Source organism: Dendropsophus ebraccatus, chromosome 1, assembly GCF_027789765.1.
Source record: "Dendropsophus ebraccatus isolate aDenEbr1 chromosome 1, aDenEbr1.pat, whole genome shotgun sequence".
Classification (NCBI taxonomy): Eukaryota; Metazoa; Chordata; class Amphibia; order Anura; family Hylidae; genus Dendropsophus; species Dendropsophus ebraccatus.
Window position 1 is genome coordinate 214,526,682 of NC_091454.1, and position 16,414 is coordinate 214,543,095.

The following is a 16,414-nucleotide window of genomic DNA, read 5'->3' on the forward strand; positions in this document are numbered from 1 at the left end:
CCCCGCCTGCATCCCCCATCCCCGGCCCCATCCTGCAGCCCCCAGCTGATCTGAGCGGGATCGTAGCCGGCAGCCTCACTGCAGCCGCGCCGCAAAGCAGGTACTGTATGCTCTCGGCGGCGGGCTGCAGGATGCGGCCGGGGATGGGGGGGATGCGGCCGGGGATGGGGGATGGGGCTGCGGACAGCGGGATGTCAATCCCGCTGCGAGTATGTGCTATCATAGGGGTGAATTGATACTGGATCCACAGCTGATCTCGCCGCGAATCCGCAGAAGTGAGATCCGCTGCGGATCCGGTAGGTGTGAAGGCACCCTAAAAGTATTTTTTTTAGGGCAATAACTGCATCACCTTTGGGGGGTCAGATTGTGGGTACAGAGTCGCTTTAAAGTTACTCAGAATGGTGCAGGATGTAGTAATCATGTTAGACGGCAAATAATGTCTTTGGAAGTCCCATAGGTGCACTGCACATGTCAGGAAAAAAGTATCACAAAATGCAGCTCAAAAACCTATTTACATGGATAAAACAATCCCTAGGAGCAATGATGCTGTTATAAAACTAACTTAAGACAGTCACCAATCTCTCAATATTCCAATATAAAGGATAATGTTAGGAGCACACAGGCTTAAAGTACAAACCTAACAACGGTTTGGGTCACATAGCACAGTCACTGTATGCTGTTATTCATGGGAAAGTGCAGTCCAGCTTGTCTAGGTATTACATTTCAGGGAGAGAAATAATTCTATTGAACGCTTCAGTCCTTTTGTGTTATGTCATTGCAAGTCAGGAAACAGACAGCTTAGCAGTTGTTTATTATGATCCGGTCACTGGACATGTCTCCGGAACACAGGAACTGAGAACTCATTCACTGAAATTGCTTACAGATATAGTTGTCATGCTGCTTGAGGTCTTGCTGAAATGTGTGAAGAATAGAGATGAGCGAACCTCGAGCATGCTTGAGTCGATCCGAACCCGAACTTTCGGCATTTGATTAGCGGGGGCTGCTGAAGTTGGATAAAGCCCTAAGGCTATGTGGAAATCATGGATATAGTCATTGGCTGTATCTATGTTTTCCATACAACCTTAGAGCTTTATCCAAGTTTAGCAGCCACCGCTAATCAAATACCGATCGTTCAGGTTCGGATGGACTCGAACCCGAATCCGGTTCGCTCATCTCTAGTGAACAACTAAGTTCTTCAATAGGTATAAACCAGCTGAATGTGCATATTTCTATGGCTAAGTAAAAGGAGACCCTTTTTTTTTGCTTTTTTTTGAAGGTGTTATTTTATCATGAATTATCATTTTTAGCACTACTCCTATTTATCATGCAGGGTGAATGTGGATATACTGTGTATACAGAGCCAGTACCACATAATACTTGGCCCAAGGTTGGTGATAGATTCCTTTAAGCAATTTATAATGTGGGCAAAAGATTTTCATTTTAACATAGAGACCTTTTACATGGCTCGATATGGGGTTGTGTACGGACGCAAAGTTGCTTATCGGTGTCCATTTGCACTGCCTTTACATAGCACAGAACAGGGTCATTCTTCGGGCGGACCGCAGAATCTGCCTGACCGCAGAATGGAGTCTATGGGACTGGCAAAACTTAAAGCAGGAGCGTGGGGGGGGGGGGGGGGGGGGGGTGAGTGACAGAATCCGCATGTTCTCTGCGAGCATTTTCGAGGCCAATTGTTCGGCATTTCATTACTGGTAGATGAAGAAGTTGGATGCAGCCCTAGGTCTAAGGCCTATGGCTGCGTTCATGTTTTCCCGGACTTCCTAGAGCTGCATCCAGCTACTTCAGCCACCGGTAATCAAATGCTGAATGATCGGACTTGAGTAGCACTCATCTCTAATGGTGGTTATTTCTAGTCACGGTTGTTGCAGCAGAATAATGTAACTGTGAGACCCCCTGCTGATAGTGAGAGCACAGCTCCCGCACCCACCCCATCCCGGTGACAAACATTTATGGCAGCTTGCAAATTTATGGAGTTCAGATATTTTTTACAGTAAGAATATCGCTGCAGGCCAGAAATACATGGCATAAAGACTCTGACAAAGACTCCTAAAGCAGATGTGAATGCTTCTAGATCTTAATAATACACAATGACAGGTGCCTGAAAATATTTCAGAAATATTCTCCCTTGTTATAAACAATACACACATATACCCTGGGGTTTTAGTCTGCTAAACTGAGAATAGAAACAGGATTCCTAGATTCGTGGTTCTTAAAAAATGTGAATTTAGGTAGGGACACAGCGTGGGCGGCTGCAGCCGGAACCAAATCTTTCCGCCTCTTCTCCTCTTCCTTCCTCACTCCCACGCATTATTTCAGTAGAAAGGGATCTCCCTGCACAGATGACGGAGCATGTGTCTGCTCGAGATGTGGGGGAGGGTGAGGAGCTATGTAATGGGGGAAATACTCTACTATATGGAAATGGAAACAGATACATGACTACATGTGAAACAAGAGTAAGCCAGCTGTACTGCACCCCCTAGATTACAATACATCTGCTTAGTCCAGGGTAATTGTTGCATATATTTGTTTTCCACATTAGGTGGACTTTAGGTTTGCCATAGCAGCCCACCAGCCATAAGTTGTATCATGCAAACGATGTCATGTATTTTGTAAATAGAAATAATAATACCCCCTAGGTCATGTTTTCCACATTAGGTGGACTTGTTTGCCATAGCAGCCCGCCAGCCATAAGTTGTATCATGCAGCACTTATGTAAAAACAATGTAATGTACTTTGTAAATAGAAAACTGAACCAAAAAAACACAAATTGAGTAATGTAGCAATAATTTTATTTCAAATACTGTTAAGATACAAAAAATAGGCCAAAAAAATTAATCAACAGTATAAAAACAGGGTGGCAATCCTGGAGAGATGTCACATATAACATAATTTGTACAAGAGCAATTCATTAAAAAAAAGAATACTGGGACCGGATATAAAGTGCATAACTGTCACATGGGAAAAGTACCCTATACTTGCCATACAAGCCCGTCCCACCCCATATATAAACCGCATGTATTACCAGAAGGTCACAGAATCTGCTCACTCTACAGGACGCCACCACCCCAATGCGCGTTTCGTGTACTTCGTCTGTGGGTCAATAGAAATAATAATAACCACCAGGTCATGTTTTCCAGACATAAGCACCTTTTAAGTGTCGTTTTACTCAGCCCAACATGAGGCCGTGCAAGGAGGCAAACTAGCGCTGATGTGTGATGTGTCTTTACACAGTATAATAATTACAGCTGCCGGGGCCATACAAATCATCGATACATCACTATGGAAACTGACAGGACAGATATGCATATCACCACACTGTCAGTATCCAGACCACACAGCACTACATACTTACCATCAGCACTGCTGTGTGATCCGGCACTGTGAGCTCCTGTCCTGTCACCGCTGTGCATATGACGGAGGATTCCGTCATATGCCCAAAAATCTGTCCACTCTTTGGGTTGATAGTGGAATCCGCCTAACCATAGAATGAAGTCTATGGGCCCAGCGGAAATTCAAGTTTGTGTGGGTGGGGGGTTGTCAAGCAACCGAATCAGCGGCAAGTTATTTGTGTGATTTTGGTAGTGTGCACGTACCCTAACTATGGCCAGAGGAGGCGGGGCCACAGCCTAAAGACACAGTGACAAGAGCTAAGATTGCTGGGTCACACAGCAGTGCACTAGGTATGTATGCACTGCTTGTATGATCTGGAAACTGACAGCACATCCATGCTGTCAGTTTCCCTTTGCTATCAGCCACACATCCTGTTAACATGGAGAGATGTAATTTTAAAACAGCGCAAAAGAAGCGATTTGCTGAGGATCAGGCGCTTTCCCGCTCCTCAGCCGATCGCTGTCACTTTTACACTGGACGATTATCGGCCACAGGAGCGTATCTAGCAACTCTCCTTGTCCATAATCGGCCTGTGTAAAAGCCACTGAAGAACAAATATTTATTTCTTCCGCAATAGTTTGGATTTCCCATAACAGCCAATCAGGTGACTTTCCAAAGCTGCTGTAGTGTATGGAGGAGTCTGGCAGCCATTGTAAACATCACTGCTTGCAGGAGCCATTGTGGTGGGTTGTTCCCAGTAAGCTACACAGCAACATGGATCAAGCAGCTATAATATTAGTCTGTAATTCATAGTCTGTGAGTCACTGTGGCACAATGTGATTACATCTGCAAGCAGATCACAGTTGCTTACCTTTTGGCAAGGTTATGTGCTGCGACTATTGATCGTTGACTAAAAATGCATAATTTTTTATTTGAGGCGACAGGCGTCTTGTGGCTGCTTTATGTGGTAAGTTGCAACCCGACCACATTGACAATCATTAGATGTGATTCAGACAGCTGCCCATGTGAACAATAGGGATATTCAGCTGTTGGGAGCAATAACCCATTGCCGTCACTTGCACTGAATGGATTTGTTGCTGCCATGTCAGGGAGCAGGTTGTTTGGAGTTATTTATAGCGTCTGTGTACACAGTGGTAAAACAGGTTGTTTTGGTACCCAGGGCAAGGGAAGAGGACTGCGCCCGTGTATCTAGGCGTCGTCACATACACATAATTGCAGATAATATTCTGCTGTGTATATTATGCTGCTGTATCTGTCTGTTCTGGGCTGCTGCATCCTGTCACATTTCAGCCTGTGCTGTGTACATTGGGAGCCGTCATCGGCATCTCTCATAGGGCTATGTCGTGTACAGTTCTAGGGTGCGTTCACACGTACAGGATCCGCAGCAGATTTGTTATATAACTGAACACAGCATCACATGTGAACGCACCCCTACTGGAAATTAAATCTCCCTTTATTTATTTATTTTAACATCCATGAAAACCCCATAACATAAAGCAAAGTCTCCCCTGTGATTTGCTGTTGCGTGAGGTTACACTGTTATGAAGCTATAGCTGCAGACAATAGTGTACATCCTTGTGTGAGACTGTAATACATTGTGGGTGATTGGGGACCATCTGCAAACATGCACCATGCACGTATGAAGGGTTAAAGAGCATGGACTGTGGCATGGACAGTTGTGTGCGTGGGCCCATGGACTTTAATGTGCCCAATACATGCAGACGTGATTCACACGTCCGTAGTTCTGCCCATAGCCGCAGAGCCACAGCTACAGACAGGACTGCGGATATGAACCACAACTACGCAGACCCCTTTATTTACCATAGTTGATTTGTGCAGCAACTACAAGCCGCACAAAGGCTCTTTTTGTTTTTTGTGGATCACTGCCCCAACACAGGTCTGTAATACGTATGAATGTGTGTATGGGGCCATAGAAATGAATAGGTCAGATTAAATGGATGTGTGAACAGGCCTTAGTATGACCTGTGGATGCCTCCTCTAGTTAGTTGTGGAGCCCTAGCCTTAGACCTGGCCATGTACCATGTGCAATAATTCTACATCCCTTGTAATGTAGTCCTATGAGACTGAAATGTCAGTGGGGTGTGGGGAGATGAGTGTCCCTGACCCCTGCACAGGTCACAGAGCATGCTCACAACACTCCCTTCATGTTAGTCAGTGTCCTTTATTCCACAGCCATATTACAGGACAACTATGTAATCCATGAGTCCAGCAGAGCAGGTTCCCCTGTGTGTGGCGGCCATTAGCTCTGACTCATGCACTGTGTGATACACTTCCTGTATGACATCCAGGGCAGGGCTCCAGATGGCGACCAAAATGGTCGCCAATGCGACTGATATTTTGCAAATGGCGCCCAGATTAATAAATCGCCATTTGCGACTGGCCCCGGCGTGCTGTCTCTTTTAAGTCCGGGTCCCCGGCTGATGCACGGCTGCCGGGGGTGTCCCGTCCTATCCCCGGCAGCGCGGCGCATCAGTGAGCTGCCTGGGGCCCTGACTTCCGGCACAGGAAGCGCGCGTCAGAGACGCTTCCTGTGTCAGAAGTCACAGCCCCGGCGTACAGAGAGCTCACTGACGCGCCGCGCTGCCGGGGATAGGACGGGACACCCCCGGCAGCCGCGCATCAGCCGGGGACAGCGTCCAAAGAAGAAGAGGATCGCCGGGGGAGCGGGTTGTCAGGTGAGTTTGTGTGTTTGTTTTTTTTAAATATTGCTTAGCATAGAGGAAAGGGGGGGGGGGGCATCTGTAATGGTGGAAGAGAAGGGCGGCATCTATAATGGGGGCAAGATAACAGGGGGGCATCTATAATGGGGGGAGAGGGGGGCATCTATAATGGGGGGAGAGGGGGGCATCTATAAGGGGGGAAAGAAAACAGGGGGGCATCTATAATGGGGGAGAGGGGGGCATCTATAAGGGGGGAAAGAGAAGGGGGGGCATCTATAAGGGGTCAAAGAACAGGGGGCATCTATAAGGGGGAAAGAGAACAGGGGGGCATCTATAATGGGGGGAGAGGGGGGCATCTATAAGGGGGGAAGAGAAGAGGGGGCATCTATAATGGGGGAGAGGGGGGCATCTATAAGGGGGGAAGAGAAGAGGGGGCATCTATAATGGGGGGAGAGGGGGGCATCTATAAGGGGCGAAGAGAAGAGGGGGCATCGATAATGGGGGGAGAGGGGGGCATCTATAAGGGGGGGAGAAGAGGGGCCATCTTCAAGGGGGGGAGAGGGGAGCATCTATAAGGGGAGGGGGTATCTATAAGGGGGGGAGAAGAGGGGGCATCTATAATGGGGGGGAGGAGGGGGCATCTATAATGGGGGTAGAGGGGGTCATCTATAAGAGGGGGTCATCTATAATGGGGGGGAGGAGGGGGCATCTATAATGGGGGTAGAGGGGGGCATCTATAAGGGGAGGGGGCCATCTATAAGGGGAGGGGGCCATCTATAAGTGTAGGGCAAACTGGCTGCAGACACTGGGAGATAGATATATGCACAATTATTATTATCAGGGTCCCTCAGGTGTCTGTATTGTAGGGGGTCACTTGCATTAGTCACTAGGTGAGAGATATATCTATCTATATACACATCTTGTGGGGGGGGTCACTATGGCTGCAGTCATAAGTCTAGCTCAGTATGTATAGACTGTTGCAAGCTTTTAAAGGGAACCTGTCTCCCCCGGTGACGGGGTGACAGGCTCCCAACCCCCCGTTAGAACCCCCTATACTCACCTCATCGCGCTGGGTCCCGCTTCTGGAGATGGTCGGGTCACGGAGATCTCAGCCGCTGCAGCCCGATGCGCACACTGAGAGATGAGTCCAACGCTCATAGAGAATGACGGAGCGCTAGACTCTCCCATCATTCTCTATGAGCGTTGGACTCATCTCTCAGCGCACGCCGGGCTGCAGCGGCTGAGATCTCCGTGACCCGGCCATCTTCAGAAGCGGGACCCGGCGCGATGAGGTGAGCATAGGGGGCTCTAACGGGGGGTTGGGAGCCTGTCACCCCGGCACGGGGGTCGACAGGTTCCCTTTAAGTTCAAGTTCAGAAGAGTAAGCCTCATTAAAAGGCTAGCCAAGTGAAGCTGAAGTACTGAGTCAGACTGTATATGGTTGTCAGACTGTATATGGTTGTCAGACTGTATATGGTTGTCAAGTTGCAAGTTTCCATGTTGAACATTTTCAAACTAAGAAAAGAAAGGATCTAAAGGAGGAGGAGGCTGCCGTGACCTCTGCACACAGTACGTCCCATTTAACATAACATTAATTTTACATGGTTTAAAATGTTGGCGACCAAATATTCTATTTGGCGCCTAAATTTTTCAGGTTAGGAGCCAATGGCTCCCAGGTAAATTTTTTAGTCTGGAGCCCTGCAGGGCCTGGATCATGTCTGCTGGAGAGATGGAGCGTATAGGCAGCTTGTGTCTGCAGAACTATTTCTGTATACCAGTAGTGCTCTGTGACCACCATACTGTCAGTGCCCTGATGTCACATGGAAGGCTGCGGCCAATCACTGGGCCCGGGGATCCTGTGCACTGTGTAAGGTGACACGTGGGAAGCCACTGACTGCAGGATCAGAAGGGATGGGTGTGGGGTGGGCTGTATCCGTATATATTAGTGCACATACATACGTGTTGTCTCTCTAGAGGAGACAATGAGGGGCCACTGACTGCAGGATCAGAAGGGATGTGTGTGGGGTCATTGATGTAACAGTATAAATCCGTATATAGTATTACACATACACGTGTTGTCTCCCCAGAGGCACCATAACGTTTTTATGGATTCACTCTTATGGAATCCGATAGAAAAAACAACAGGCCAGAAAGCAGATGAGCTCTAGCACAGGGATGTATGGGCGTCCTGGCACAGGGATCTGTGGGCGCTCTAGCACAGGGATGTATGGGAGCTCTAGCACAGGGATCTATGGGCACCCTGGCACATGGATCTGTGGGCGCTCTGGCACATGGATCTATGGGAGCTCTAGCATAGGGATCTATGGGCACCCTGGCACAGGGATCTATGGGCACCCTGGCACAGGGATGTATGGGCGCCCTGGCACAGGGATGTATGGGCGCCCTGGCACAGGGATCTATGGGCGCTCTAGCACAGGGATCTATGGGCGCTCTAGCACAGGGATCTGTGGGTGGCCTGGCACAGGGATCTGTGGGCGCTCTGGCACAGGGATCTGTGGGTGCTCTAGCACAGGGATCTGTGGGTGCCCTGGCACAGGGATCTGTGGGCGCTCTAGCACAGGGATCTGTGGGCGCTCTAGCACAGGGATCTGTGGGCGCTCTAGCACAGGAATCTGTGGGCGCTCTAGCACAGGGATCTATGGGCGCCCTGGCACAGAGATGTATGGGCGCCCTGGCACAGAGATCTATGGGAGCTCTAGCACAGGGATGTATGGGCGCCCTGGTACAGGGATGTATGGGCGCTCTAGCGCAGGGATGTACGGGCGCTCTAGCACAAGGATCTATGGGCGCCCTGGCACAGAGATGTATGGGCGCCCTGGCACAGGGATCTATGGGCGCTCTAGCACAGGGATCTATGGGCGCTCTAGCACAGGGATCTATGGGAGCTCTAGCACAGGGATCTATGGGCGCCCTGGCACAGGGATGTATGGGCGCCCTGGCACAGAGATCTATGGGAGCTCTAGCACAGGGATGTATGGGCGCCCTGGCACAGAGATCTATGGGAGCTCTAGCACAGGGATGTATGGGCGCCCCCTGGTACAGGGATGTATGGGCGCCCTGGCACAGAGATCTATGGGAGCTCTAGCACAGGGATGTATGGGCGCCCCCTGGTACAGGGATGTATGGGCACTCTAGCGCAGGGATGTACGGGCGCTCTAGCACAAGGATCTATGGGTGCCCTGGCACAGGGATCTATGGGCGCTCTAGCGCAGGGATCTATGGGCGCTCTAGCACAGGGATCTATGGGGGCCCTGGCACAGGGATGTATGGGCGCTCTGGCACAAGGATCTATGGGCGCTCTGGCACAGGGATCTATGGGCGCTCTGGCACAGGGATCTATGGGCACTCTAGCACAGGGATCTATGGGGGCCCTGGCACAGGGATGTATGGGCGCTCTGGCACAAGGATCTATGGGCGCTCTGGCACAGGGATCTATGGGCGCTCTGGCACAGGGATCTATGGGCGCTCTGGCACAGGGATCTATGGGCGCTCTGGCACAGGGATCTATGGGCGCCCTGGCACAGGGATGTATAGCTGCTCTGGCGCAAAGATGTACGGGCGCTCTGGCGCAGGGATGTGCGGGCGCTCTGGGGCAGTGATGTGCGGGCGCTCTGGCGCAGGGATGTACGGGCGCTCTGGCGCAGGGATGCACGGGCGCTCTGGCGCAGGGATGTACGGGCGCTCTGGCGCAGGGATGCACGGGCGCTCTGGCGCAGGGATGCACGGGCGCTCTGGGGCAGTGATGTACGGGCGCTCTGGCGCAGGGATGTACGGGCGCTCTGGCGCAGTGATGTACGGGCGCTCTGGGGCAGTGATGTACGGGCGCTCTGGCGCAGGGATGTACGGGCGCTCTGGCGCAGGGATGTACGGGCGCTCTGCTATGGCTGTAATGTTTACTAACAGCCTGTAGCTCCGGTAGTAGTGTGACCCGTACCGCCTCTCACCCCCTTCCCCGGCACCGATGACCTCACTCCCCGGGGATTTGTGTCGTTTCTTCACCCACAATTTACCCTGACCGTTTCCATGGAGGTAATTCCCCTCTCTCCCGCCTCTGCCCGCTTTCCATATATGGGCAAAGGAAGCTGCCGGACGACTCTATTCTGCGTATTTCCCCCAGGCTACGCCTCCTGACGTAACGATGACCTAATTTAGTCATGGAATCCGACCCTGTCACTGAGGGGGCGGGGCGTGATAGCACAACAACATTAACCCGCACTGCGCCGACGGCTACGAGACTCCCACATAGAGCTGTGCCGTAGCTATAGAGGATGTCGCTTTAAGGCGAGACCACGCCCCCGTCCTGGTGTCAGTGGGGGATATAAAAGTGCCGCTGCGCTCGGCTTCCCTCTCCATAGACGGCTGTGCTGCTCACAGTTCCCGTTCGGCGGTAAATCGGTGGAGTTCGTTCCTGGATAATGGAGGCTCAGGCTCGGTTCATGGCGCAGCAGGAGGCCGTAAACCGTGAAGCGCAGCGGATCGCCTCTCTGTCCGCCCTGAAGCTGTTCCGTACCCGCACTCAGCGCGGGGGGATGCGGCTGCACCGATCCCTACAGCTGGCCATGGTGATGAAGAGCGCCCGGGAGCTGATCATCTCCTCCGCCCAGGTACCGCTCACCAAGCCCGTGCCCACCGCTGCTGCTGCCGTGCCCATGGAGGTGACCAGAGAGAGCCGGAAGAGGAGATCGTGCGGCTCCCGGTTACCGGAGGCTGTGCTCCCCAGCAAGCGCGCCTGTCTATGGCAAGAACCCCCCCACCCCCAGCCTCAAGGGGGGGCCTTCCCCGGCCTGGCCGAGGTGTTACAGCAGCTGCTCCTCCGGGCCGTCCCGCCGCCGCTCCCCGGGGGATGTAGAGCTGTGGGGACAATAAGCGGAGTCCACGCCAGAGCCCTGGAGGCATTCTGAGGGTCCACCACTGCCACCTAGCTGCCAAGTCACACTGTTACCGGGAGATGCCAGAGGGGCACCGGCTCCAGGCAGGAAACGGGTAACCCTGCCAAACCGCACCGGAGATGCCGCTGACTCACCGAGAGGAGGTTCTACTGAGTCACCGATGAGTGGACGCTCCCGTCTGCTGACTGTACCGTGTGTCACCGGACTTCAAGACGGGATTACTGAGGACTATGTACAGGATGGGGAGTACTGAGGACTATGTACAGGATGGGGAGTACTGAGGACTATGTACAGGACTGCCTTCTGTGAAGGACTCTGATGCTGCTGCTGATGGACTTGTTACTTTTTATACTTGTTGTTGTTGTGTTTTGTTGTTTTGTATCCTGTCAGTATTAAATGTAATTTTTAACTCCTAGTTTCTTCTACTCTTTCATCCAGTAAGTAATGTGTGAATGGGCGTCTTATGTACATGTCACCTGGGGGTGATCCAGGCAGGACTGGGATCTAAAGCCACATGAAGTCCACATGTGGGCGGTGGTAGGGTTATATAACTACATGGGGACTTGTTCCTTGTAAACAGCTGGTGGCTATGGGCCCAGACTCTATACTAAGCTATAAAACCCCTAAAACTACTTCTTTTTAGTTTCACACAAGTGTAATAAGGACTCATTCTTGTGTATGTGTTACAGCTGCAGGTCCTGTGTGTGACCCTCAGGACTGAGGACTCTGTGACAGCCATCAGCTTGTTTCACTGGGCTGGGCTTGTACTAACAGACTAAAGCAGGGATGGGAAACCTTCAGCCCTCCAGATGTTGCAAAACTACAATTCGCTTTGGCTGTCCAGGCATGATGGGAATTGTAGTTTTGCAGCAGCTGGAGGGCCAAAGGTTCCCCATCCCTGGACTAAAGAGTGTGTCCATGTTAATCCCATGTGTAGGTTACAAAGGAACCATGGCAGACATATGGGGCTACGCTTCTGCTGGGGATATAATACCTTCTACGGTACAATGAGCCGGTTTAAAGGGAATCTGTCAGAAGCAATTCACATTCTAAACTGCTGATACTGTTTGGTCACATTACCTTTTATATATCCGTTCCATAATGTAGGAAAAATGCTTATTATTTAGGTTTTCTCCAGCTCCTGCAGTGCAATACCTTGTAACATCTCTCATACCTGACCCTGCCTGGTCATTCCAGCTGCAGCTTTTCAGGAGCTCAGGAAAGCCTCTTTGACGCTTGGTACCAGAGAATAAAACGTCCTGCAAGCACAGACAGATATATGAAAGGTACCACGTCTCCTTGAGGTAACAGCTGAATATTACTTAGCTGACAGGTTTTATTAATTGATCAGTACCATTCAGTGACTTTAGCATTCTGCTGAAATAGGGAGCACCAATGATGGATGAATCGGGTTTGGGTTACATGGGGAGTCCATATTGTGGGACCAGGAACCACAGTGTTCCATTTCCTGGTCACGTGACTCATTCATACGAGTGAATTGGAGCTGCTTTGTGACTCACAAGCGATTATGAGATTGTGACAGCTTGTGAATCACCACCTGACATCATTCACTTGATTGAGTGATCGAGCCATGTGATCTGGATTCACCATTTTGCCCCAGCCTATTTTGATTTGTTGGGGTTTGGGTGTTCAGACCCCCAACAGTCATCTGAATAAGCCAGGAGAAGTGTAGTTAAAGGGGTTATACAGGACTAGAAAAAAAAATACAGCTGCTTTCTTGCAAAAACCACACAACCCCTGTCCTCAGGTATTACAATTTGGCTTCATTCACCTCAATGCAATGGAGATGCAATACCATACCCAAACTGAGGGCAAGAGTGGTGCTGTTTCTGGAAGAAAAAGTCCTGACAACTCTTCCAAGCTCCATCTGTAGTCTGGTCTATAGAGCTCATCTCCTGCAGTGGGACAGATTGCAGCAAGCTGGGAAGTGATGGACTTAAAAACATGCTTCTTCCAGCTGTCCTGAACATCCAGGACTCCACCAACCAAAACATTTGATCAAAATTTGATTTTTTACATAACTATATGTATCATTTTTTTTTTTTTTTTTACATTTTGCAGTAGGCATAGCACTACACCACTGACAGCTGAATACCCTTAGGCTAGGATCCCCTGAAAATGTTTTGTAGCAGAAGTTTCTAATTAGCTACAGGAAAAATTTTAAAAGAAAAATAACATCCGTTCTGCATCTGTTAAACCCCCTGATGCTCGGGTGGTCTCCGCTGGAATCTGTTTGATTTTCTATGAAAGAAGAGACAGCATAGAACCACGAGACTGAGGATCCCGATACAAATGGTGGCAGCAGAGAGGCCTGTGTCTTTTCCTTACTTCTGCCACTCAACACAGTCATGTATAATAAATAAAAATCACAAAAGAATATAACTATTAAAGCAATGCATAAAAATAATAATGGAAAAAATCCCTTATTCTCTGGAGTACCCTTTTAGTGCTGCAAGCATAACCTAGTAAAGGGACCCTCTAACCACGTATCACTTCTATCATTTCTGCCAGTCATTCCTATCCCTGCACAGTTGAGGGCAGTACTGTTCCCCTGCTGCAGATTGGCATCTGTTGCTGTGTTATACTGTTATGCATAACTAAGCAGACAGGTTTCCTTTTGGAATTAAAGGAGAAGTCCGGCGAAAATTATTTTTTTATATGTTATTACTTATGGAAAGTTATACAATTTTCTAATGTACATTAATTATGGGAAATGCTCATATACTGCTATTTCCCTTAATTTAGTGTATCAGGAAGTGTTAGAATTATCTCTGAAGCAGTGACGTCACGACCAACGGTGTAATTCCTATGGAGTGTCCAGCAGGGGGCGCTCTATATATAGAAGTCAATGAGTACCATTGACTTCTATATATAGTGCGCCCCTGCTGGACACTCCATAGGAATTACAGTGTATGTAATGTAATGTAATGCACTGTACTGTTGTGACTTTATTAATACATTTATGGAATACTTTGGGGAGCAAGTGTCCTTGCTCCCCAAAGTATCCCATAAATGTATTCAATGAATACATTTGCAGGGCACCGAGCAGGGAGGGAGAGAGGTGCCATCTACCTCCCCCCTCCCTGCTCGGTGCTGGGAACATATACAAAGCACTACTCCCCCATTATCTGCAGATAATGGGGGAGTAGTACCTGTGCTATCCCTATCACCGCCCGCGCCGCCGCCGCTCACACCGGGGCTGCTATTCATCGCGCCGCTGATTCCCCGCCGCCCGCGCCGCTCCTAACTACACTTGCTCCCCAAAGTATTCCATAAATGTATTCATAAAGTCACAACAGTACAGTACAGTGCATTACATTACATTACATACACTGTAATTCCTATGGAGTGTCCAGCAGGGGCGCACTATATATAGAAGTCAATGGTACTCATTGACTTCTATATATAGAGCGCCCCCTGCTGGACACTCCATAGGAATTACACCGTTGGTCGTGACGTCACTGCTTCAGAGATAATTCTAACACTTCCTGATACACTAAATTAAGGGAAATAGCAGTATATGAGCATTTCCCATAATTAATGTACATTAGAAAATTGTATAACTTTCCATAAGTAATAACATATAAAAAAATAATTTTCGCCGGACTTCTCCTTTAAGGCTACACACACAGGCTTTTTGTAGATTTTTTTTAACGTGTTAAAGAATTTATGCATAACAAATACAGTAATTTAGCAACTTTGAACTCTCTCCAAATACCTAATGGTAAGCTGAAAGTGAGACTTAAAGGACAACTCAGGCGAAAATTTTTTTTGGCTTATTTAGCACACATTACAAAGTTATATAACTTTGTAATGTGGTTAAATACCCGGTCTGGTCCCCTTCCCCCACTTTCCGACCCCCGACCCCCCCACCCCGGAATTTAAAGAATGTATACATTACCTATTACGGTCGTCACGGTCCTCTTCTCCCGGGCGGCATCTGGTGACGGGTGACGTCAGAGCTGGGGGGCGGTCCGGGTCTTCTTCCTCTTCGGCGTCTTCATTGAGAGTGAATGGGAGAGAAAAGGCTGCTGGTGCACATGCGCACCAGCAGCCTTTTCATTGGCTGGAGCGCATCACATGGCTTACAGCTTGCTCAGACCTGATTGGCTGAGCTTGCTGGAAGCCATGTGATGCGCTCCAGCAAATGAAAAGGCTGCCGGTGCGCAAGCGCACTGGCAGCCTTTTCTCTCTCATGGACCCGGAAGCAAGAGACATCGCTGGACGGCGGACGCAGATGACGGTGAGGCGGACGGTGGGCGAATGGAGTGGCGATCGTCACCGGAGGGATGGTGAGTATGGTGTCTGTGTGTGTCTGTGTTTTTTTTGGGGGGGGGGTCCCACCGGAGTTGTCCTTTAACCCCTTTGTGCTGCAGCTAGTTTGGGCCTTAATGACTAGGCTAATTTTTCAAAATCTGACCTGTCTCACTTTATGCTCTTATAGCTCAGTGATGCTTTAACGTATGCTAGCGATTCTGAGATTGTTTTTTCGTCACATATGGCACTTTATGTTAGTGGCAAAATTTGGTCACTACTTTGTGTGTTTTTTGTGAAAAACATCAAAATATCATGAAAAATTAAAAAAATTTGCATTTTATGAACTTTGAAATTCTCTGCTTCTAAAAAAAGAAAGTCGTAGCACATAAATTAGTTACTAAGTCACATTACCGATATGTCCTCTTTATTCTGGCATAATTTGGTAAACATATTTTACTTTTTTAGGGTGTTATGGGGCTTAGAAATTTATCAGCAAATTATCACATTTTCGTGAAACTGATTTTTTTAGGGACCAGTTCTTTTTTTAAATGGATTTAGAAGTCTGGTATCCTGAAAACCCCCATAAGTGACCCCATTTTGGAAACTACACACCTTAAAGAATTAATCTAGGGGTATAATGAGCATTTTAACCCTACAGGGGCTGGAGGAAAGTATTCACAATTAGGCAGTAAAAAAATTGAAAATTTAAATTTTCCAATAATATATACGTTTAGATTAAAGTTTCTCATTTTCAAAAGGAACATGAGAGAAAAAGCACCCCAAAATTTGTAATGCAGGTTCTCTTGAGTACAACGGTACCCCATATGTGGGCGTAAACCACTGTATGGGCACACAGCAGGGCTCAGAAGGAAGGGAGCGCCAATTAGCTTTTCCAATGCAGATTTTGCTGAAGAAGTTTCTGAGCGCCAGGTGCGTTTGTAGTGCCCCTGTAGTGTCAGCAGAGAGAAAACCCCCCATAAGTCACCCCATTTTGGAAAGTACACCCCTCAAAGAATTCATCTTGGTGTGTGGTGACCATTTTGACCCCACAGGTATTACAGGAAAGTATTCAAAAGAAGACAGTAAAAATGAAAAACTCGAATTCTTCCAATAATATGTTCGTTTAGTTTGAAATTTCTCAATTTCACGAGGAACAAGAGGAAAAAAGTACCC

At 48.8% G+C, this 16,414-nt stretch overlaps 1 protein-coding gene and 1 long non-coding RNA gene across 3 annotated transcripts in view; both read left to right on the forward strand.

The window, feature by feature from the left end:
- LOC138769421 (uncharacterized) overlaps positions 1 to 16,414 on the forward strand; it is a 145,805-nt gene that overhangs the window by 8,902 nt on the left and 120,489 nt on the right. The gene's annotated exons all lie outside the window — the stretch shown is intronic.
- On the forward strand, positions 10,376 to 11,378 carry IER2 (immediate early response 2). Its single transcript, XM_069978164.1, has one exon. It carries the CDS (start codon positions 10,490 to 10,492, stop codon positions 10,973 to 10,975), a length of 486 nt encoding a protein of 161 aa, XP_069834265.1. The 5' UTR covers positions 10,376 to 10,489; the 3' UTR covers positions 10,976 to 11,378.

Bases quoted from the DNA above. Each gene is read 5' to 3' on its own strand.
- IER2 (XM_069978164.1), top strand. From the start codon at position 10,490: ATGGAGGCTCAGGCTCGGTTCATGGCGCAGCAGGAGGCCGTAAACCGT.